The 23,533-nt window shown below is 44.1% G+C and overlaps 1 protein-coding gene across 5 annotated transcripts in view; it reads left to right on the top strand.

The window, feature by feature from the left end:
- Positions 1 to 138: 138 nt before the first annotated feature.
- The window catches only part of DPF3 (double PHD fingers 3), a 164,982-nt gene continuing 141,587 nt past the window's right edge, over positions 139 to 23,533 (top strand). For all 5 annotated transcript variants that reach the window (XR_007509178.1, XR_007509177.1, XR_007509176.1 and 2 more), the window contains exon 1: positions 139 to 254. Coding sequence is in view for 2 of the 5 variants with exons in the window: in XM_049825668.1 (XP_049681625.1) it covers positions 139 to 254 (116 nt within the window). In the remaining 3 variants the exon portion in view is untranslated. The remainder of the gene's footprint in view (positions 255 to 23,533) is intronic.

Genomic DNA, 23,533 nt, shown 5'->3' with positions numbered 1-23,533 from the left:
CCGACGGGCGCTGCCCCTTTAAGACCTGCTCGCCGCCAGTTCCACGGAGAGGGAGTGACCTCTGGGCTTTGACAGCTCCCCTAATAACTAGCAGAGCCCCGGCTCCGCCCTCGGCGCCGGATTGGTCGGCGGGCCGGTATGCCGCGCTCTGATTGGCTGGCCGCTTCCCCTGAGCGAACCTTTAGAACTCCGAGACACAATATTCTGTTACATTGTAGCAAAATGGCGACTGTCATTCACAACCCCCTGAAAGCGTAAGTAGGAATCAAAAATGTACATATTCCGCGTGGTTTAAATATGAAAAAAGGCGCCTTTCCGGCGCCGGCTGCCAGCCTGAGCCGGGTGCCGGCAGCCTCCCGGCGGGTCCCTCCTCCCGCCCTCCTTTCTGCCCCAGCGACTCGCTCGGGTTTTTTTTTTGTGCAACGCATCCCCGCGGCTCGCGCCGAAATTAACGAGGAAAAATTGTTCGGCTCGCGCGCCGGTTAATTGGCGCCCGGGCGCGTGAGGGGGGGCGGCGGCGGCGGCGGGAAGGCGGCGGCGGCGGCGGCGGCGGGCTGCCCGCGGCTCCCGGAGCGCAGCGCGGGGACGGCAACGGCGGCGTCCCGCGGGGCCCCGGCGGGGGTGCGCGCACTTGACAGCGTCCTGCCCCCGCTGTCCGGGCGGGCTCGCCCCGCCGCCGCCGCCGCCGCCGGGGTTCGGCGGGGGAAGGACCGGCCCAGGGCAGCGGCGGGGGGGGGGGAGGGAGGGTTCGGTACGCGGCGCCTCCGCGCTCCGGCCGCGGCTTGGAGTTGGCTCCGCCAACCTTCGCGGAGTTGGGATGCCTTGGCGAGGGGGAGCGAAGCGGCCCCCCTCGGTTCTCGGCTGAGTGGCGGCGGGGGGGGGGGTGGTGGTGGTGGCGGCGGCACGGGCGGTCGGAAAGCGGGGCAGCGGGGGCACTGCCGGCGCACCTCGGCGTTTGTGCGGGAGAGGGAGCGAAGAGGAGAGGGAGGGAAGCCGAGTCGCGTGAAATGAATGAGTCGGGACTGCCGGTCGTTGATTTGGGGCAGGAAGTCCGGAGGTCTGTTTTGCATATGACAGGCTTTCGCTTTTCAAAGTGGCAAAGAGAGTTGATTGTGTTTCCATCTTGCGAGCGGGCACAAGCAGCCAAGGGCTGCTCGAGCGGGATCCGACCCGCTGCTGGCGGGGGCCAGGCGGGGAGGGAGGGAGGGAGGGAGCGAGTGCGCGGGAGGGGGCAGGTGCTTCTGCTGCGGAGATAGATAGATATTCCGGGGTTCCCGGTCGGGAAGGAAGGCCGGTTGAAGAGGGGGACCGCGGGAGCCGGTTGTCGTCCTCTGGATCGAGTCCTTTATTTTCCTTGTGGTCTGCAGCGCACGCCGTTAATCCCTGAAGGCATTAGGGAGAGTGGGATTTGGCACCGTATGTGGGGAGAGGAGCTGTCTTAACCTTTTTAAAACGACTTCTCTGCTAACGGGGGCAGCGCTCTCGCTATTAAAGCAGGGAAGCAGAGTACCTGGCGGTGACGCTTCGTTTGCACTTTCTGGCTGCGCTGAGTGGGTGTTTTTATACCTCTGAGTTTTCAGAGACGAAATTAGGGCTGCGAGGTTTTTCTTTTTCTTTTTTTTTTTTTTTTTTTCCCTCTCTCTTTTCCTCCTCGACTCAAGTCTCTCCGGCTGGAATTGGAAAAACACTTGAAGGTTTTTCCAGGGATTCCTGCCGCTGTCTTTCTACGAACCGGAGGGAAAGGAAAGCCTCGAGCCGGGAAGGGGTGCTGACATGTTTATCGGCTCTCCTGCTCTGTCCTGGCAGAAAACCTTTGCTTTCATTTACCCGTCCTGTCGGCAGCACCTTCCGAAAATCCGCGGGGAGAGGGGAGCGCGGTTGTCAGGGGCTTAATCAACGAAGTCCGAGTATCCTCCCGGGGGGGTGGTGTGGGGCTGAAGACGCTGTGAAAACCGCGCGGAAGAGACGGCGTGACCCCCCCCCCCCCCCCCTCGTTTGACGGCAGGTTTAATACTTGTGCAGGCGAGAGCAACTTCTCGCCGAGCCCCTCCCGGCCGCCCGCCGGGCGTTGCTCGGGCGCTGGCAGCGCACCCCGGGGACCCAGAAGCGCACCAAGGGGGGGACCGCACGGCACCGCACGGCTCCTCACCTGGGCTGGGAAAAGCCCCCTCCGCCCGTGCCGTTCGCGAGTACTGGCGGTAGCCGGGAAGCCCGGGCTCGGTGGCTCCCGGGTGAGAGGCGGGGAGCTGCCGGGGAGCGGGCCGCCGCCGTGGGAGCACGCCGGGCCGCCGGCCCCCGCCCCGCCGGAGGACGGGACCTCGCCTCGCACTTCGTGAGCCCGTGGGGCTGCCGACGGTCGCGGCGGATCTCCGGAGAGGGCGGGTGCTGCCGAAGGGGCCGCTTGTGCCGAAATGAATCGGGGGCCCGATTCCGGGGCTGCTAAAGTCGGGGAGGGCAGGATTAGGCCGTTTCTAATTAGCTCCCTTCTCCTCACCTCGCCCCTGGGGGGTGTGAGAGGAGGAAACAATAGACATCAAGGGCCGGGTTCGCTTTTCTCTGTGAGCCTGTTAAAGTACTGATGCTATGTGGAGGGAACAGAATTGGCACTGGCTGTCTGACACCATCTGCATTTTTTATTAACAACTTGTTCAATAAAACATTTTATAATTTTCACTTATTCTTTAAAGTTGCTGATCGGGAAACAATACACATGTAAATAAATTATGCATGGGATAGATTAGGACAAAAGCAGTAGGACACATAATAGGGGAAGGGATGCAGTGCACAGTATTTTATCCTCATGTGTCCTTCCTGACAATGAAAGGGAGCTGAATGACATTTGCATTTCCTCTGTCTGCGTTTTGATTGTATCTCAAAACCCACAAACGCCCCCTACAGAAACTGGCCACACAAAGGTTTTGCTCTGAGATGGGGGACAATGTAGAGACTGAGAAATCCTAGCTCAGGTATCAAGCAGCTCTCTGTGTGTGCTTGTGCATTTAAGTGTGTCCAATATTCAGTTTATCTCCAGCACTTGGACACATGTGTGGCCTTGTTCATGCTAGACTGGTCTCTCGGGATAATGTATTCCAGTGTACCTGAGCATCTGTGGGAATACATTACATAGACTAGCTCGGTGCGTGGAGTCCCTTATTAATGATTGGCACCTCCTTACGCTCAGCTTGCCTCTTTCTCCGTCTAGCGCTCTCTTCTCACTTTCTGGTTCTCTTTTGGTGCTTTCATGCCTTTGCTATTCTCCCCTTCACTTCCTCTGGTGATCCAATCAACCTGACATGACTGCCTATTATTTCTGCCATTTAGTACCTTGTTGTTTACCAACATGGTGCTACAGGCGAAAATATCAGAGATCTAAGTTTAACAGATCTGCAAGGGAAAGGCAGCAGGTGTCTGGATAAACACATTCTTTCTCATCTGTAGAAAAGGCAGTATTCAGATAGCTTTGATGGGATGATGGTGGATTTGAAGTGCTGGATTTGTTGGGTTGTTTTTTTCCACTAGTCTGTGTACCTATCTCCATACTTTTTCTTTCTGTCATCTTCTCCTTTGGATGTCTTAATACGGAGGCATTTGAGTGGTGCAGTAGAAGAAACAAATGCAGTTAAAAAGTATTCTGAATTACTTCAAATGTCAGTCAGAAATCTCAACGGACTTTGTAAACATTAATTAATTAAACCTCTCAACACCCCTGTGAAGAAAGGATTATTGCCTTTTGTTTTATGGATGGCTAAACTAGGACAAAGTGGTTCAGAAACTTTCTAATTCAAAGATCAAGTCTAGAATGCAGCCGTTCAACTTCCAGTCTTAGCATCTAGTCCCATTTCCTCCATCTCTACCTTATTAGCTACGTGCATGTGGTATCATAATGCATTTAATGTAATTAAGACCTTGTAATTTACAAAGTCTTATCTAGAAGCAGAGCTGTTTCCCCCTCACCCCTTCTCTGTCTTTACTCCCACAGCTGACTTTTATTTCACGTTGTCGATTAAACATCCTTACTGGAACACATGTTAAGCTATTGCCTTTTCTGCTTGTGAGATTCACTCATGCCTTGTAGCTCTCTGCCTGGATGCTCACCAGAGGAGCTGTTGCCTTCCAGTAGTTTGGCCTTGGAGTAGCAATGCTGGTGCTCTCCCTTTCTTTTGCTCAAGACAGCCACTGGGACAAAAGAGGCTAACTCAGGCCCAGTTGCTAGGCTAGGTTGCTTGCAGACCGACTGTATTGTTGGATAACTTTGATGTGCTTGGGGACGCTTATTCCCTGCCAGGTGTTTGGGGACCAGATCATCGCAGATTTGTGTGCACACTGCTAGAGCTGACCTTATAAACCCTACCAGGCCTGTTCTGTCTCTGCGTTCCTGCTGCAAACACACAGCAGTGGTCAGTTTTCAAATTGCTGTAGCTTCTCAGATGAAATTGCCTTGACAGCCAGCTCTGACCCCTGGGCTGCCAAATGGCCATCCTTGTGATGATGAATTCTGTGGCATGAGACACCTGTGAAGAAATGGTCTGTGCTTGCATCTCTGTTTCATGTAGACAACAGACCAGTGTGGGTCTTGGGGTCTTCTGTGGCAAGAGTAATTCATTAGTGATAAATCTGGCTTGAATTCAAGCTGAGGACTCTTAACTGGTCCTGTATCCCATTACATGTCCCTGAAACAGCCCTATATCCTGATAAAGTGCTGATGAAGACTGGGGTTTTTTTGTGTGTGTTTTTTTTTTTATTTTTTTGTTGGGGGGGGGGATGTTGCATAAGCATCTGGTTGCTGATTTTTAATATTAAAGTGAAAGTATGATGTGCAGTGCTGCTTTGAGCAGGTGGAAGCAATAAAATAGACGGACAGTTAGGTTGCCAGTTCAGTATTTACAAGTGATGTGGAGGTGATTTTAATGTGGCTTTGCAGAAGGGAATTTTCTTCTGCTTGACAGAACAGGGTTGTTGGGCACATTAAATCATGTACCAAAATCTTTACAGCAATTCCAGTGTGGCTCTGATGTCACTTAAAAACATAAATGAACCCTAGTGTGACACATTTCAAACCAAAAGTGTTGTCCACGTGAAAACCATATTTTCTCTATCTTAGCACCAGCTTTCAGAGAAAATGAGGGATGAATGTTGCTGTATTTACACAAGGAAACATAAGCATAAAACCAAAGTCATTGGGGGGCCAGAGAAGCCAAGTTAAGAAGATCTGAGGATACACTGGTTTGAATATGAGAGAGTCTGATAAATGGTATGTTACTTGTTACGGTGTTAGGTCTGGTTCCATGAGTTGCTTGCGCACGAGTAATTGTTGCAGTACTTTTGTAATTTTGTTTTGTTGGTGTTCCAACCTTTCATAGTCTGTCCAGTTGTGTGAATGGATGGATGTTGCATCACAAAATTGGCACTGAAGAAAAAGTTTTAAAAACATTATTTGTGGTGTGTGAAAGCAATATTGAACTATCTGGGTTGTGCTACAGAGGCCCAAAGGTAAGATTTTTTTGGAGGGTGTAAGAGTTTCAAGGTAAGCACATGTCCAATGGGCTGGGTGCATAATGCCTGTTAGATAGGATTCACAGTGTCCAAGTGGGAATAGTTTACCCGGACCATGCAGAAGTCTGGTACACAAAGCAAAATGGAGATCTGTCTTCAGTCTGAGTCATGGTGAAGGTAATGTGGCTCATCCTTTGTGTAGCCTAATGAAAATTGATTTCTTCCTCTGCTTCCTAAAACTGGAAGTGTGGTATCTGGAGGTTGCTCTCAAGAGCAGATTTTGTCCATCTTGTATATCTGTCTTCTGCAATTTATGACAGTTGGCTGTACCTCTGCGATCCTGAAATGAGGCATTCCAATGCCCCCATTGGCTGCGAATAAACCATCTTTTAGGATTATCATTTGCCGAGTCTGGTGTTTTCTCACTCTGTTTTGTCTTCCATGTAAGAGCTGAATTTCTTTGCTTGGTAGATCAATTTTACAATCTTGGTATTTATTCTGGGCTCATCACTGTGTTGTCTGTATGCGATGTTGCCTTGAGCAAGAGCCATCCCTGTGTTGTTTATCCCCGAGGACTTGTAGGAGTGGAATGAATCTGTTTCGGGAGTTGATGTTTTTCTCCCTTGGACAGACCGACCTCTGATCTGAGGATTCCCTGTGTGGGGTGACATACTCCTACATGCAGAGAAGCAGCACCAAGGCAACATTGCTTAAGGCCTGTTCCGAGGGCTTCATTAGGACCATACTGCTCTTCTGGCTTTGCCTGGCAGTTTTGCCCAGGGTGCAGGGACTGAGGTGTCTTAATCGCTTCCTTAGTGCAGGTCCTGGTTTTAGCATCAGTTTGTTTCTTTTAAGGAAAGTTATCTCATCAACACAATCTAAAAGAAAGCATACTTTAAAAATCCTTTTCTTTTTTAGCAAAGTTTTTCAGATGGAAGTGCTTCTTTCTTGTCTTTAAAAACTTCCCTACAATTTGTGGAACAACCCCAAATATACTGGACTAGTGTGTGAGAAGCAGAAAGTGGTTTTCCTTTCTTCTTTCTTCTTTCAAAAGAAAGAGCAGAACTGCCCAGTGTATTTTCACTGTCTAAACTGATTGACATGTAACACAAATATCATAAGTGAGTGCTTGAATACTGAATGTTTAAAATTCTTATTTATCTTTAATAGCCTAAATTATTACAAGTATGATACTTTCTTTTTTAATTGTTATATATGGTTTATTTCCCAGCAGATTCCTATTTTAACCACAGATTCCCAGCAGATGTCTCGGAGAAGAATAACGCAGTGTCTCAACGGCTGCTGGCAAATATCCTTCTCACACCCCCATCCCCTCCAGTATGGGAATAGCAGGAATATGTCAGCATGTGTCTCAGTTTTCAGGTTACCTGCCTGAGCCGGGTACGGTCAGAGAGTTGCAATTCCAGCTGTGTGGAAGGTTTTACTGGCACCCCAGCACTGTCTGAGGGGCGGCTTCACAGGGAATCAGTGGAGCAGCGAGAGCAGGGCAAAGATGGGTAGAGATGAGTGTGCGCTAGGTGGCTGTGATCAGCAGTGTGTGCTTGCCAAATCCTGAGTCATTAATTTTGCGTTCTGCTGAGCTGTAGCTGGGAGAGAGTCCCCTGCTCAGGTGTTGATGGGGACACTGACTACATCAGTGTTATTCTTTTGGTGAGAAAGGCGGCAAGTGATGTTTAATATTGCAGTCCCTTGTGGCAGAACTGATCCAACCTAACTGAGGATCATCTCTCCATTCATGCAACACCATGGGTTGTATCAGTCTTTGACATCTGATAATGCTGTCCTTGCTTTCTGATAATTTTTATAAATTAATATAAAATGCCAACTGTAACATGAGTATGATATCTTAGTATGCAAAAGAAAGGAACCCTACCTAACTTAGAGTTTCTCCCCCTTGTTTCTTCTCAGATTCCCCCTTGTGATACAAGATAAAAGGCCTTGGTTAAGACGTTGTGCTAAATTCTCTACAAACAAATGGCTTAATGCTTCCTGGCTTTTAGGTCTCAAAAACCTAAATAGGTTGGATGGTGCAAAGAAAATCAGGTGTGGCGCAGTGAAATAAGGCCATGCCCCGAGTTGGTTAATTCCAGTCTGCCCTACCGCATCAGCTGGCAGGGCTGATTTGATCTGATCAGATGCGGGCATGCTACTTCTGCCAAAACGCAAAGTACAGTGCTTATGCTGCTTTTATGCTTGGAGTTGGCTTCGTGCTAGCCACAGGAAGACAGATTATGCCTGTTGGAATGAAATTTCCTCTTCAAAATGTTTTGGGTGTTTTTCATGTTTTGGAAGAGTGAGTGAACACCAGTTCAGTGCTTTGTGTCACGTGGCTGTGAAATTTTTGGTGTGGTTCTAGGAACTTTGCAGTTTCTAGTGTTCCCGCGGATCCACAGCCTAATGTGATTAGTCACAGAGTTGGGAGAAAAATTGAAATGGCTGGAGTTATAGCCCAGATAATTCACTATCCAGTGAACAGTACTATAGGGAAACTTATAATGGAGACACAAAGTTAGTGTTATTTCTTCAATGGAAAAGTAATGTCCATATTTCCATTTCCTTCAAGAACAGTTCTGAAGAAAGTCATCCATGGATTTGTGACTGTTCAAGTATTTTGGTCTCAGTATTGTTTTCTGAGAGACTGTGTTTAGTCAATGATGGGGACAAATATATTTTATGTTTATGATTACTTTAAAGCCTGTGCAATCTGAATAAGGAATAATGGCAACACTGGCTCAGAAAGCTGTTTTACTGCTAAACTCCTTTGGTCTTGACCACGAATAAAAACTGCATCATGTTTGAGGCTGCTGTCCTCCTGAGTGTTCAGATAAATCACTCACCAGTGTCCAGTATCGGAAATTATAACATGAACCCACTTGTATCTACAAGCTTACCCTGATTGCTTTTGCTTATTTTCTTAAAAAACTACTAAAGGGTGTTTTGAAGACTGTAGTTTTTTGTGTTTTCTATGGATTCTTTATCCTTGAAGTTTTCTGTTCATTATCATATACCTGTTGATGTGAAATATGGAATAAATCAGGAACACTATTTTAATTCAGAGATTAGTACCTTTTATAGTTGGGGTAGTGCAGGTTAAGAGACATGTGAGATGTGATGGGTGGGCGTTGGTGATGGGAAGGCTCTGCAGTGAGCTCTTTCTCCACAGGTGTGGAGAAACCCTCTGAATTGCAGCATTGAGATACTTCTTCTACTGCTTCACCATATCTGACCGGCCCTTTAATTTTTAGGAGGTACTTGTCCAAAGAGGATGTGCCCTTCTGTTAATTTTGGTGATGTTAGTCCTCAGTGATCAGGTGGCATGTGGATGAAAGTGATGTTAATACCTTCCCAGGCAGAATGGGTCCCTGAAGACTTCTCACTTCTCTCTCTTCTGTGCCAATACAAATGATTGGGAACTTGGTCAGGTTAGCTAGTGTTATGTTGATGGCAAACAGGCATTCCTGAGATCTAAATCTAACCAAAAACATATTGATGGGGGAAATATGTGGAAAACCCTTCTCAATTTCCTGTCACCAGATCTGCTTTGGTTTTGTCAATAGTCTCAGCTAAATGTTTTATCTTCTCCTAGCTTTCCTCTTCCCTGCCTCCCAACCTCTTTCCCCCATTGACCTCTACAAGTGCAGTCCTAGCTGTTGATTTATCAGGGCAGGCTAGCTCAGCACTGTGTGGAGACTGCTTTTAATTAACTCTCTTCGTTTTTTCCAACCTTCAGGGAGCAGCAACCCTTTAATGATTTTAATATTTTATCTGGATTTATATCCACCTTATGTGTTGTTTGTTGCTCTGCTTCCTCACATGTTCTTCCTGAGTCATTTCCCAAAGTGAAATGTTTGTTTCAGGCCCCTCATACAGGATGAGGAGGAGAGTTTTTAATGGCTTCTGCACTGGGAGGATGGACTCTCTATGATCTGCCCTGGTGTTTTGGAGGAGGATGGGGAGTATGAGGTGATGCATTTTGGTGCTGTCTTGGAGAAAGACTCGCTTCAGTGTCCTGCCTCCATGCACAGGGAGAGGCAGCTTTGTTTCGTGATTGCAGCATGGCGGATCAGAGCCTACTGAATTAGATCTGACCCCTGACTTGGTATATGGCATAGATAAGTCATGAGCTTATTTCAAGAGTCAGGTATGACTCTCACGCTAGTCAGGCTGAGTACAGGAGGCACTAATTAATTACCTGTTGCTAAAATGTAGGTAACTTCCTGTGCATGAATACAAGTCTAAAGGAGAGTCCTTCTTTACCTGCAAAAGACTACCTTTGCCTACTCTGAGTAGCTCTACCAAGTGAGACTTCTTCAGACGGAGCAGAAATCAGCTATACAAAATTTCTCCCACCTAGAATTTTCTCTTTACATATCCTACAATGAGGATTTCAGGAGGTTCCAGCATGAAAGAATTAGGAAAAATATATGTTATTTGTATTGTAAAGTATGTGGCACTTTTATGCCAGAGCAGGAAAATGCTTTATAATAATGCTTAAAGTAAGCATCACAATCCCTTTCACGGAATTACTTTCTCCGTTCTTCTGATGGGAGGAATGGCATGCGCTGACTGACTTGGTGATGGTCACACTAGTCACACCATCAACTGTTGACAGACTTGGAGGTTTAGAAGCCACATTGCTTTGCTTTTGCTGTTGAGTGTTAGACAGTATATGAGTGATGTGTTGAAAGTAAATGGGAATCCTTCCTTGGTAGCAATTCCATGTCCGAGCTGAAATTAGGGGCACGGAGGAAGATTGGGAAAGTGAGTTAAGGCTGTCTTCCTGGTTCTGATGGAAGAAGTTCACCAATACATATCTCTAAAGCATCCTTAATGGCAGTGGTTCATGACTAGAGCTGATAGAGGCACTGCTGGGGTGCAAAGATTTTACCACAGAAATGAGCCAAGTGGCAAGTAGTTTTGCATTTCAGAATATACGTGCTGCACACCAGACAGTCTGTTCAGTACAATTCATGCACTGAATTCAAAGTCATTGGTGTGAGAACAGTTTGACTCAATTTATTTTACAAGGCTATGTGTAAGTATATGTATTTAAAGCCCCTTTGTTAAAATGGCTGAAGAAATGAAGAAGTTCCCAGATCTAGTCCTCCCTTACTGAGGAAGGTGACTCTGAGACACTAGCTGAAAGGAACACAGTTGTGGGTGCTACTTATTGAAATATAGGCAGTGCATCACTGCATAAGATCGTCTATGTCATCTGGTCTGTGGTTTGTGTTTGTGTCTTTCCTATCTTTACTTTAAAAAAATGATTGTTTGAGTGTATTTTTTTCCATGTTGTTGCTGTGATTCCACAGTAACTAACTCCTGGCATTCTCATCTGACCAGACTGCAAATGTATCTGGTTCAGGTATTCATTCTGCTGAGTAGATCTGAAAGTAAATTCCCTCCTCCCCTATTATTAACTTCCTAGTTTTGTTTCCACAACTAACTTATCCACAAAGTCCTAGGGTTAGGAGAGGCTGGCTCTCCTGACACGTCTTCCGAATTCCTCACTGCTAAACACATGCCATGCAAAGTCGAAACCTGGCTGGCCCTCAAAGGACAGTCTATTTCCCAGGCTGCTGTTTCCAGCTACCTTGTCCTCCATGCACCCCTTGGAGGGCAAGAGGAGGAACAGATGAGGGGTGAGCACTCTGCCTTTGGGAAAGGCTCTGACCTGAAAATGGATTGCAATTCCAGCCGAATGGTTCCTTCCCTTGGTAACAGAATTGCACGCCTGGGCTCTGAGCTCTTTGCATTAATTCCATCTCTGCTAAACTTTCCCAGTCAATTAACCATGTCCATCTCCTGCTCTAGCAGCCACATGTGCCTTTTCTGCCGCCGCAGGGTTTTGGAACAGTAACTCCCTGCAGCCTTTGCTGCAGCAGTTTTCCTCCAGCAGCTTCCCTCAAGCATGGTTATCAATCAGGACCTGTCAAGTTTTTACCTCCGACACATCTATTTTCAGGACTGTAGGACTTTGACCTTTTGCTTTTGTCTTTATAAGTACTATTTTTTTCAATAGGGGACAGCTCAAATGCTGAGTGTTAGGTCTTTACACTGGTACAAAAACTGCATGAAAATTACAGTCTTAGTGTGAGGAGATTCTGCTAAACCTGGATATTTCTTTTGGTTTCTGTCATTTTGCCTCCCTTGGGTTTTAATTTTGCTTGTCAAAAAGGCCTCATTAAGTTGGCCAGTAGTTCCTGTGTGGTGGTGTTCCAGGCAGCACCTGCAGTGCAGAAGTCTCCTCTGAGTAGCTGGCTAACAGGACTGGATGAAAGAGTAGTGAGTTCTTGGAGGCTGAAGTGTCTGGGAGATGCTCACCCATGGGGTTTGATGTAGACTACCTTTGACAGGAATTCTGCACATGCCTCTGGAAGAACACTTTGGATGCTGGCACTAGTGGTCTCTTGGCAAAACACTTAAGGGCTGTGACAGTGTCTTGAATATGATTTTCTTGCATGTTGTACTGCCATCAAAGGTCAGGTTTGGCTAGAGTACCTATTAAAGCAAGAGGCTATGCTTAATATCTTGTCTTGAGCATGTGGGTGAGCCTGGTCCTGTTTCTAGTGGGTAGGTACCTATATCACAAAGGCTGCCATCCCAGTTGACACTAATTGGTTCCTGTGTGGGTACTTCCGGAAGAGAAGACAAAGACCAAATTGGCCACAGAGGCTCAATTAATAGAAGTGTAGGTTTAAAAGAGGGTTCCCAGGTCTTACGTCCAGTCCCCTGGTACCATGTCAGATAATCCCTTTCACAAACTGAAAAGTCCTTGTCTTAAATCCCCACTTGGACTGTTTGTTCCCATTACTCCTCTTGGGAGGGTTCCAGAACCCACTGCTCTGATGGCTGGAAATAGCATTTTAATCCCTAGCCTAACCCTACTCGTGACCAGTTTATACCCATTTGTTCTGGTGCCAGCATGGAGTTGTTCGTTTAAATACTATTGCTCCTTCCATGTCTTCCTCTCCACTATCATGCATTTGTACAACACTATGATAAGCCCTCTCAGTCTTTGGTTTGATATACTAAACTGTCTGTGCTATCTTTTCCTTTCCATTGATCGCTGGAGTTATTTATTGTGTTTGCCTTCTCTACTCCAGCTTGGATTACTCACATTCAACTTCCTTGAGTGTGAGTAGACAGAATTATACTCTGTTCCAGGTGAGGTTTTGCCCTCTACAATAACTTTATTTTTTACCTCTTCTGGGAACACCTTGCTTTTGCATGTGTTTGTTGTTGTGTTCTGCTGGTGGTTCATAGTCATCCTGTGGTAGACTGATACTGTTATGTTTCTTCTCCTGTCCTTTCAGCTGTTGTTGTTGAGATGATGATCTCTGGGGTATTAAGTAAAATTTATACTGAATTCACTCCATCTAATTCTTCTTGCCTGATATTCTTAATTTCCTCGATGTCCCTTCAACTTGTGTAAGTGGCTAACTTTTATCGGCATACATACTTTTTATGCTGAGGTCATTAATGGAAATACTGAACAAGATCAAACCTCAGACCAATCTTTTCTATAACTCCAGAAGTAACTTCCCATCAGCCGATTACTGTCTCTGTTAGGACTTTACCTGCGTCCAACCCTCTTTCAGTGGTTTTTCAGTCATATCACCGTTCTTGTACTAATCCTCATCTTCCCCGTTTTCAGTAATTTCTCATATGGTACTGTATGAAACATTTTCTGAAAGTCCAAATAACTAAGAAGATGTCTAGAATATCAATATCTTATGAAAGCAAGATGTGAAGTTACTCTGGCACAAGGTATGGATCTTGCACCTTAGTCGTTTCTTTGCTCAAGAGTGTCCTTGATCATCTTGCACTTAAAAAACTGCACGTGAGTAAACTCTGGCTCAGTTAGCCTTACTGCAGTAATTTGCAAGGTTTGTGTTCTAAAACAATTAACAAAGAGTATTTTATTTTGCTTGCTATACTTCAGTAATGTAGTAGTAACCATGATTTGCAGTATCTGTTTAAAGAACTTGCTAGTAGATGTACGGTTTCATGTCACAGTTCTTGGGCAGAGATTATTCAGAATTTATGCCTTGACTGCACAAATGTCTCTATGGCCTCCACCTCAGTCATCCCACTGAGGCACAGCATTCCTTTAGTTCTTCGCCTGTACCAACATTATATTTAATCTATGTACCATTCTAACTGCAAAACAGCTGAACTTTCTTTGATTGCTTTTATTTTGGTGTCTGAAGAATATCACAATTTTTTAATAGCTTTTGCAAGTTCTAAGTCCCTATACTTTCTGACCTTTAAGATCCGATTTTTTCTTCTGTTACTACTGGTTTTTGATTCTGAAGGGTGTCTGTTTAATTCTGATGTCCTTTTCCAAGGTAATTATTCAGCCAATAACTTCTCCAGTCTTTCCATACAAGTCTCAAACAATTCTTGCATTTTTCTCTTAAAGAAATTCCCCGAGTTCTGCTGTATTCCACTCTTCCTAAGGAGGGGGTTTGAAGCACTCAGGAACAGGTTTGAAGGATTTTGTGATGGTGATGGGAATTGTACAATTTTGTACCTATTCTTGGACTGCAGAAGACGTAGGCTATGTTGATCTAGGGCAAGCAAGGGCAATTCTGCTTAATATTAAGTTGTTTTACTTAATTAGATCATGCCTAAATGTGGCTCTTAAAAGTTCATCAATGTAAAACAATGTTGCATCTTTCACCAGAGTTGCAACCATTAAGTAAAAATCCAAATGAGCAACAAAACGTCGATTTTTTTTTTTTTTTTCTTAAATTACCTTGTTCCATTTTTGTCTGATGCTATTGGTCTTATTCAGAGTAAACTGTGTGTATGCATAATATATGTATATTTGTGTGCGTGTATAATATATAGGAAAGAAAGAAGGTATTTACAGATGGTGTTTAGGAAAACATGTTATTGTTCGTTAATCAATGCCTTGGCATTTTAAACATTTCCATATACTTCTTACTGGTTTATAGCAGTATATGATTCAACTCTTTCCTACTGGTCAGTTTCAAAACCTCATATAAATAGGAAAAAATTATACACATATATATATATATATCTTACTAGAGGGCTCTGGGAACTTTTAAAACATTACAGCACTCTTTGGATCAATGCATATCCCAGCAATCCCTTGCATAAGTGACCTAAAATCGTGTGATCAAACCTCTTCTCCCCTCCCCATCCCTAGAGAGATATTTGTAATTAGATAAAATGAGGACAGAATATGCATAAGTATCTGTTATGCTGGGATTCCTGCCCAGAAAGGAAACTAATGGCCTGAGTTGGCCATAATCTTTTGCACCCTGTGTACTATTGACAAGGCTATGGCTTGAGATGTTGGGAGTTCAGGAGCAGATTTTTGCTGCTGTGTAATGGTAACCTTTCTAAATTGACTGTTTTACAAAACAAGTGGAATTACACAGCCTATATTTTACTCGTCATTCATTGTTGGGGACATTTTGCTTGTAAGAAAGGGCCTGATTCTCCAGTCTCATGCCTAATGCAGTGGAAGTGACTGTAAATTACTGCTTCTGTGGTCTAGAAGTGTTACACATTCACTTTACCCAGAAGTAAATGACCACATGAAGCGCAAGACAGTGGAGAACTGGGAATGGAGTTGTTGTTGGTTATTTTCTTCCATTTCATCTAGCAATTACTGCTTGTCTCTGGTTCTTCAGAGGAAGGGATGGTGAGGTTCTGTGGGCAAATTCAGCTCTCTCTAATCAAACTAAGTAGCCCCTTTGAAGTCTGCGTGACAGGTTGTCTAGTGCTGTGATACTACGCAATGCAAGATGATCAGATAGGTGGCACTTCAGAAATCTGGAGGCTGCTTTATGTGCTGCTGCTTCTTCTTTATCCCAATGCATATGGTAGGTGTCTGCTCACCCCTCACAAAATTCTAGTTTTTTCGTCTTCTGCTAGATTTGTGGATTTTGTCTTGTGACTTGGCAAGAGTGAAGCACAAACCCTGGGCACTTAGGAATCTGTCAGTCTCCCTCAGATATCCCGGTTGTTGGTAAATCCCCTGATGAAAAGCTTTTGTTGGAGCAGGCAGGCAGTCTGCGTGCAAGTCTTCCTCTCTTGCTTTGCTTCAATGTCCTTGGGGTAAATGTCAGTGAAAGTAAGCAAAGTGTTTTGATAAAAGGAGGGACAAGGTTACGTAAAAAGCATGCCCTCCTGCACATTCCCAAGGAAGGTTATCTATCCAGCATTTCCATTGCTCTGCCCAGTGTAGCTAAATCAGGAAGAGAGCCAAAGCCATGCTGAAATGTGATTCTTTTTTTGAACTTATGTCCAGTTTGGCATCTTTTTGAGCTGAGGAAGTTTGGCTTGCTCTCCTTCTCCACTCACAGTAATTTGCAGAGTGGGAGATTTGGGGTGAATCTCTGTTTTCCATGCTTACAAGGCAGCAGGAGCTTCTATGGCTGGGTTGGAATGTGTTGTTTCAACACACTGAATGTGAAAAAAAAACTTTAGCTTCATACAGACTGTGGTTTTTGTTTGTACTCAGTCAGTGTGATTTCACTGAAGTCCAAAAAGTTATGCCAGTGTGAGAGGCAAACCAAGCCTGTGTTATTTCAAGACAACTGTACTACCAGAGAAAATGCCTTTTATTCCCCCTCCTTAAATATTCAGAATCTCCCTTCACCTCAGATATGCAGTAGCACTCGATGCTTATAATTTGGCAGCAAATGTTGACATCAGCAGCCTTCTATGAGATCCTTAGCAGCAGTCTACAGCTGAATGTGCAGGACAGGCAGGAGATGACTTCTTAGTAACAGGGATGGGTCAGAACAAAATCCTGGATCTTGGCACTTCTTGTGAGCTTCGAAGATTGAACCTGGATCTGAAATTAAATGTCTTTAATGGACAGGATCCAAACACCCACATGCTTTGGCAGAGATCAGATCCAAATTTTGTCTACCTAAAGAATCAAGGTTCTGTTTTCATGTAAATTCTTCTACTAGTGAGAAGCAAGGGAAGGGATAAGACAGAAAATATGACACATTGGCAAAATTGTTTTTCAATACTATGTTTTTCAAAGTTTTTTCCATGAGGCGTCAGCAGCTCTTAAAAATCACAGGGAGAGTGTACAGTTGTCAATGAGCCAGAACAGTTAAATGCTTTTAAATATTTGAGTTGGGTTATTCCTTCACCTTTCTTTCTCACAAACATGTCTGGTTAAACTCCAGTAATGAAAACACTTGCTTGGGGAGGGGGATAAACTCCTTTTCAGCAAATAATGATGGTGACATTTAATCACATCATAACAACACTGTTAGCGATGGTTTAGGTTTGGCATTGAACATATACACAACATTTGTTCTTTTATACAGTATTGGTATTGCATAGTAAAAATAGCACAATTGCAAAACTCATTTGTTACCCTTGTGCCAACTTTGTTCAGCTGACAGTTGCTGTTTGAACTTTTAAAGCAATGTTTCATCCATATGTTAATACCAACTGTACAATTAATTCTTGCTGCTTTCAAATGATTCTCTTGTGCCCTACAAACCTGCACGGTAGTTACTTCCCAGTTTGAGATACCTGCAAAACCACTTCTGTCAGATAAGCTGTGCTCGTCCTGAGTGGTTCCATACTTTGAGATGGCAAAGAGCAGCCACCGCCTTTTGATTTCCCAGTACATTCCTGCATGGGAGTTTGTTATAGGTGCTTCACTTCACTGACCCATTTCAGGATAGGGCTATTCAAAACCTTTCATCTTTCTAGCAAGAGATTTGGAGATACTCTGCAATGTTTTGGATGCTGTATATTCTCTGATTATTTGCTGTCTGTGAAGGATGCTTATTGTGTAATTTCTCAGGTTAGTTCAATAGCAGGGTTTTGTTTCTTTCTTTCAGAAAATCAAAATCAAGGTGGCAAAAACAAGACCGAGAGCATCCATAAATGAACACTAAAAGTAGTGTTACATAGTAACAGGTGGGCAGCCGGTGTGGAAGTCACCACTGGATCCCACTTAAACTAGTTTTGGATTAACAAAGCCAAAAACCCCTGGCAAATGACAAGGGGGAAGAACTCTCCCCAGGTGAAATGGTTCTCCCTTGGGTAGTTACTAGCTGGGAACAGGCTGACATACAGATAGACCTACATACATACAGGACATACAGGATGCTGCTGCATCCTCCCAAAAGGTTAGAATTCAGCTGGAGAAGGCACAAGTAGATTTTATTTTAAAACCTTTTGAATTCTTCCTTGTTCCTGCTGTTATAGTTAAATGACACTTTATTATAGGAAGGTTGTTGTTGTTGTTTTCTGTATTTACTTCTTAACAGTTTCTCGGGTGGGGAACTTAAAATGGGTAGGAAGGAATCAATACATGAGAGTTTGTGTGTAGACTAGAACCTGATCCCAGTGGGGGGAATCAATGGGCTTTCACACTGGGAAGGGCATCAGAGGTGATACACTTAGAGAGATCAGAGAGGAGCCAAAAGTGCTGTTGGTCCCTAAAAAGTACCACTTACCTAGGAGTTATGTGGAGTGGTTTTGTTTTCTGACAAGCCTGCTCAGGGTTTCACTCAATGTTTCCTTTTATGTATTTATAAACCTATAAAACATGACAGTGAACTTGATTGTCATGACTGATATTAGACCCAATCCTTATTTGTTCCAAGATACCACTAAAGAGTCCTGAGGTTGGTAGGCCTTTGCTTAGTTGGAGATTGTTTCAAAGGTGATGGAAGTTACTTCATATTAAAATTGTAACTACACAGTAGGGGACAGTGCTTGTGTGAGACATTTGTTTTTCTGCTTTAAGTTGGCAGCACACTTATATAGCAATAATTCTTACAAAATCACTGTTCAGCATGTTTACGCAAGCCGTCACCTACTCCACTTGCACCGGTGCTCCCTGGGACTGCAGATGCCTGCGCTCTAAAGAGACTTGGGGCTTCCTGGCAGTGCAGGCAAAGCTGCATTTTGCCTCTCCAAGGATGAGGGGCCAAGGCCAGTGCTATTCCGGCTATGGGGAAGGAAGAAGTAGGAAGAGCTGGAATGGAGAACTGGGGGAGGATGAGGCCTGCTTCTCCTTTTCCTGCTGGGAGGGTAGGAGAGATGGGAATGGCACCTGCGGCTGGGGAACAGAGCTTTCCTCCAGTGGTAGCCACTTCCACTCAGCAGCCACCATGACAGTCAGCCTGGTTTCCAAATGGCTTTGATAGTGTTTTTCTCTAGGAGCTTTTGAAGAAACTAAGCTGCCTTGGGAAGTCCTCCGGAGGCACAGTTGGTTAAAGGCCTGGAAACACAGGCTAGGAACAACTGGTCAGGCCACCTGTGGAGGCCCAGCTGGATCAGAAACTGGGCCTGTGCCGTCCAGTATTTGCAAATGATCTGGAAAAGAAAGTGGAGAAGCAGGAGCCAAGCTTAGCTGATAATACTAAGTATATTCCAGGTGGGAAAAACACAAGGTTGCTGCAAAGTATTGAAGAAGGACCTCATGAAACTGAGTGACTGGGCTCATTAAAAAGGCTGATTATGTTCAGCTTAGATAAATGTAAATTAAGGCATGTGAGGGAAAATGATCCAAAATTAATGTATACACCAACAAGGACAGAACTTGTTACTGACACTGAAGAGAAAAGTTTTGGAGTTACAACAGATCTATCAAAATATGAGCATTGTGCTCTCTAACGGGGAAAGATGATAATAAGGTAACAATAATAAGAAAGAGAGGGAGACAGAAAGGAAGAGACGCACGCTAAATGTTAGGAGTTACTATGAAAGGAAAGAAAACAAATATCATTACTATGACACTATATAAATCCAAGGTTTGCTGCATGTTGAATACTGTGAGCAGTTTGGTCTCCTTGTCTTGAAAAGGATACATTAATCTCAAAAGATGTACTGAGAAGGAAGGAAGGATGATCAAAAGGAACAACTTCGGTCTGAGGAATTACTAAATCAATTTGGATTTTCCAGTCTGTAAAAAGATCTCTCTATATGAGAGAGGTTCATGAGATCAGGAGCATCATGGAAGGGGCAAATAGGGGATGGATGTTCATTCTCTCTCTTGAAGCCAGAAGTTAGGACATCGAATGAGATTATCAAGAGGCTGGTTCAAAAGGAACAAGAGGGGATACTTTTTCACTAAATATTAAATAAATCTGTGGAGCTCTTTACAGTGTGGGATGTATGGGATATTAAAGTTTACCTGGGTTCAAAAAGCGTCAGCTTCACAAAAGGAAAATCCTTCAATGGCTGTTGAATACCAAGGTATCTGAATGACAGTTTGCCAGAGCTTGAGAGGATATACCAGTATATTTCCTGCAGAATATCACTATATCCTGTCCATATTTTGTGCGCTTCCTTAGGGATTCCTTACTGGCTGAAGTCTGAGACAGAGTCCTAGGTTAGATGGACCTTTGGTCTGACCTGGTATGGCCGTTTTTATGTTTCAAGGGCTCTGGCAGTCACATAGTACTTACCAGTGTTGCAAGAAAGGCCTTGAGAAGTTTCAAAATAAAAGACCCAGAAATGCAAGATGGAATTATGATTACTGGCTGAATAACCAGAGCTTTATTTTGTTCTCTGAAACATTTGCTCCTTCATGTCAACCCTAGGGGGAAATCTGTGTGCCAGTTCACCCAGGTCTTGCAACAACCTGAGACAACCTGTTTATTAAACATACGCTTTGGCTGCTATACAGAGGAAATGGCATGATCCAGACTGGTAATGCAGAGACTTGCATTTAGTTTCTGCCTACACCGTTGACTTTCTGTATATTTCCAGCCAAGTCCTGTACCTTGTTGTCCCTCTGTTTCCTTATGCAAAGAATAGGTAAATCCTTTATGTCTCTCCTTGAAGAACAGTTTGAGATTAATGGTTGTAAAGTGCTAAATAAGTGCTAAAAGTTGTGAGTGAATGCAAAGTGTTTGAGGCTTATTTGTTTGATGGACATTGCAGTTAAGAAATCTGCTGTCTTCAATGTCTGTTCATAGACCTCTCATTCAGACTGGATAAGAAATAAAACCTATATTCAGATTCATTCCAGAGGGAAAAATTGTGAATTAGTTGTTTCTATACTTATTAGTTATTCATTGATTTGGGCTGTGTATGTCAGAACTGGCAGAGTTAACCCCTGGGAAATCTGCCATGGTCTGATCTGACTAGAGGAAGCATTATTTTTTTGTCCTTTCTGTCCTGTTGCACAGTTTCTTTTTGTTTTTGTGCTCTCACTAGGTCACTGTTTATGGGATGAATTTTCTAGTCATGTCTCAGATTCACAATCATAGGTGACCTTTGCTCTTCCATGTGGCTCTCTTTCTGCTCCTGTGGCCATTTGCCAACGTGTCTTATAAGTTATTATTTATAATGAAAGGCAGCTGATGGCACTTGCACATAAGGTGGTTGTCCTCTTCTCATGCTGTGCAGTAGCATACCTGAATCCTGATGAGAAGACAAAGAGATGCTCTTGTTCAAAATTAAGTGTATCAGAGGCCCCAGAACTTGCCTTAGCATTTGCTGCTGAGCTAGATGGTATCAAATTTCAGGGAGACATGGAAAAAATTCTTGGTGTCCAGCTGTTGTGTCCCAGGTACCTGCTACTTACTTAAATCAAGTTTCAGCAGGGAGGTATGTAGCCATGAACATAAAAAATTCTGTTCCTAACTGTCTCTCCACACATTATAAACATGGAATGGATTATTTAAGGCTTTCCCTCTTTTGGCCTGGCTAAAATCTGTCAGAGGTGACTTCAATCTGCTTGATTTCTGAATTTCTGGGAAGTGGTCTGATTCCTGGCTCTCGTTGCTACTACATCTGATTGCTGTGGCCCTTATGCTGCTCTACTATAGTTGGGGTATATGGGTATTTCAGCTCTGCCTTCTCTCTTTGCCCACTCATAAGTACTGTTTCGCTCCCTTTTCTAGGGGAGGAGGCCTTCTAATTTGCTGCATTCCCACAGGCTCCTCCACAGGAGACCTGTCTTTACACAGGAGTGGCTGCTGCCGTAGGTCAGCGGAATGATTAGCAGTTGCATATTAGGTACTTGATCAGGCATCTGTAGATGTTTCCAGGTTACTGTACACATTGGGTAAAAGACATAAAAATATCCATCTTCTTCAGTGCACTAGCTAGGTATTAACACAGCTTTCTACAGTCTGGAGGAAGCTCTGATGCGCTTCTTTTATGTATCGGCATTTGAGTTCTTAGACATCATGTTTCTGAGAAATCTTTGGAGATGAAACAAACTTTGGCAGCACGACCAAGACGACCTACATGATTGCCTTTACTGCTGGGATTGCATCAGTCCTCTGCCTCAAAGATGTTATGGGAGCCTGGGAGAGGACCCAGGTGGTTGTGCAAACCTCCTCTAAGTTTCACTAATAAACTTCCAGACACTTTTCAAATGAAATAGCTGGGACTGTGAGGTTCCTATGGAGAACCTTGCTGCAGCAAAAGAAATTAGCAGTTCCTGTTAATGTATCTGCTTGGTGCTTGTACGTGGAATAGTCCTATTGGTTATGGGGGTAGTGGCAATGTGAATGCAAATCTCTAGTGCAGATGTGAAGGCAAAAGATGTGCAATTGCTTCTTGATATTATTGTGTGTTTGCAACGCTTGCTGATGGGTTCACAGGGCCACTACAGGTGGCTGCTAGGAAGATGTGTGGATTATGAGGAGAGGCTTGCAGTAAAAGAAGAAATGGCATCCACCAGTTAGGATAGGACTGTCTCCAGGCATGACCTGTAGAGCCACACTGAGTCACGTGGCATGGAGCACAGACACCACACTGAGGGGTGTTAATTGGCAAGTCCCTAAAAGCCGTTCTTTTCCCCCAGTAAAAACTCTGCCCATCTCAAGGTAATGCTCAGGTGAATTTGGCCGCAGCTCCACTACTAAGATTGCAATAGTAAGCTGTCCAGATTTAATACAACACCCACCCCCATACGTTTTATTTAATTCATGCTATTCACCCTTTGCTTCCGCTTCCGCTGTAAGCCGCTTGTATGCCAGTTACAGCTATGTTTTCACTTGGGAAAATATGGTTATTTGAATGATGTCTCTCTCAATATTTTATGTAGTTTCCCCCACCCCACACGTAAATTCTGTGTGAAGGCCACCGTGCCCTCTTGCTCTTTGCAGAAGTGTAGAGAGGTACCTAAACACAACTTAGCAAACAGTTATTCTATGCTATGCAAACAGTAACTCTGTGCAAAGGGCATTCACCCCAGCCTATGCTGCCAGTGATGATGCTCAGAGGGTGGTCTTGTCTCAGGCTTCCCTTGTTAACTTCACTTCTGATTGTCTGCGTACATTGCACTGGTTCACTATCTGCCCAGTGACCAAAGGCATCCAGTTATGAAGTAGAATAACTAATTAAAAAAACCAAACACACAAGCAATCACCCAGTCTAGTTTAAGATATGCCACCTTTGAGACAAGTACTGAGGGGTGTATCGAACACTTGAAGTGCCCATGAAAACGGGGCAAAATATGTTAAACTAAAATAGAAAATGAACTCTAATTCAGTATTAATATTTCAGTTTATGGGAGTATTGTACCTTAGTTTTACTTTCTACCTTTCTCTGTGTGTAATCCCAGTTCTAATTATAGTTAAAGATTTTCTCTACCTTTTGAGTGTCTGAAAAATATGTTCTGGCAGTTTGAAGGTAATTGATAACACTGTGAAAGTGTCAACTTTAAATAAAAGTCCCCTCCTGCAGTTTAACCCTCCTTTTTAAGGGGCCCAGTGACACTCTCCTTGCCATTCTTCCAAGCTCAATCCCAGTTTTTGCTCACTTGGTGTTATTTTAAGTGGAAGAAAATAGAAATATTTCTAGGTGTTAGGATATTCTATTTCTTTAATTCCTGGCAAGGCCAAAGCAGGATAGGGAAAGCTAAGCAAACCCCCAACAAAGTGAAGTGATGAGTTACCACTGTTGAAGCAGGGCAAGAGGTCAGGATTCAGAGAAGGACTGGAAAGAAAATGTGTGCGTATATGGGTGTGTGCATACTTGTGTGTGCTGCTTTGCTTTGAGAACAAGACAGAGGAAAGGACTGCAGGTATGAAGG

The sequence above is a fragment of the Accipiter gentilis genome, chromosome 22, assembly GCF_929443795.1.
Source record: "Accipiter gentilis chromosome 22, bAccGen1.1, whole genome shotgun sequence".
In the NCBI taxonomy this organism is placed as follows: Eukaryota; Metazoa; Chordata; class Aves; order Accipitriformes; family Accipitridae; genus Astur; species Astur gentilis.
Note: the sequence above shows the minus strand (reverse complement) of the source record. Positions and strands in the feature narration are given on the sequence as shown.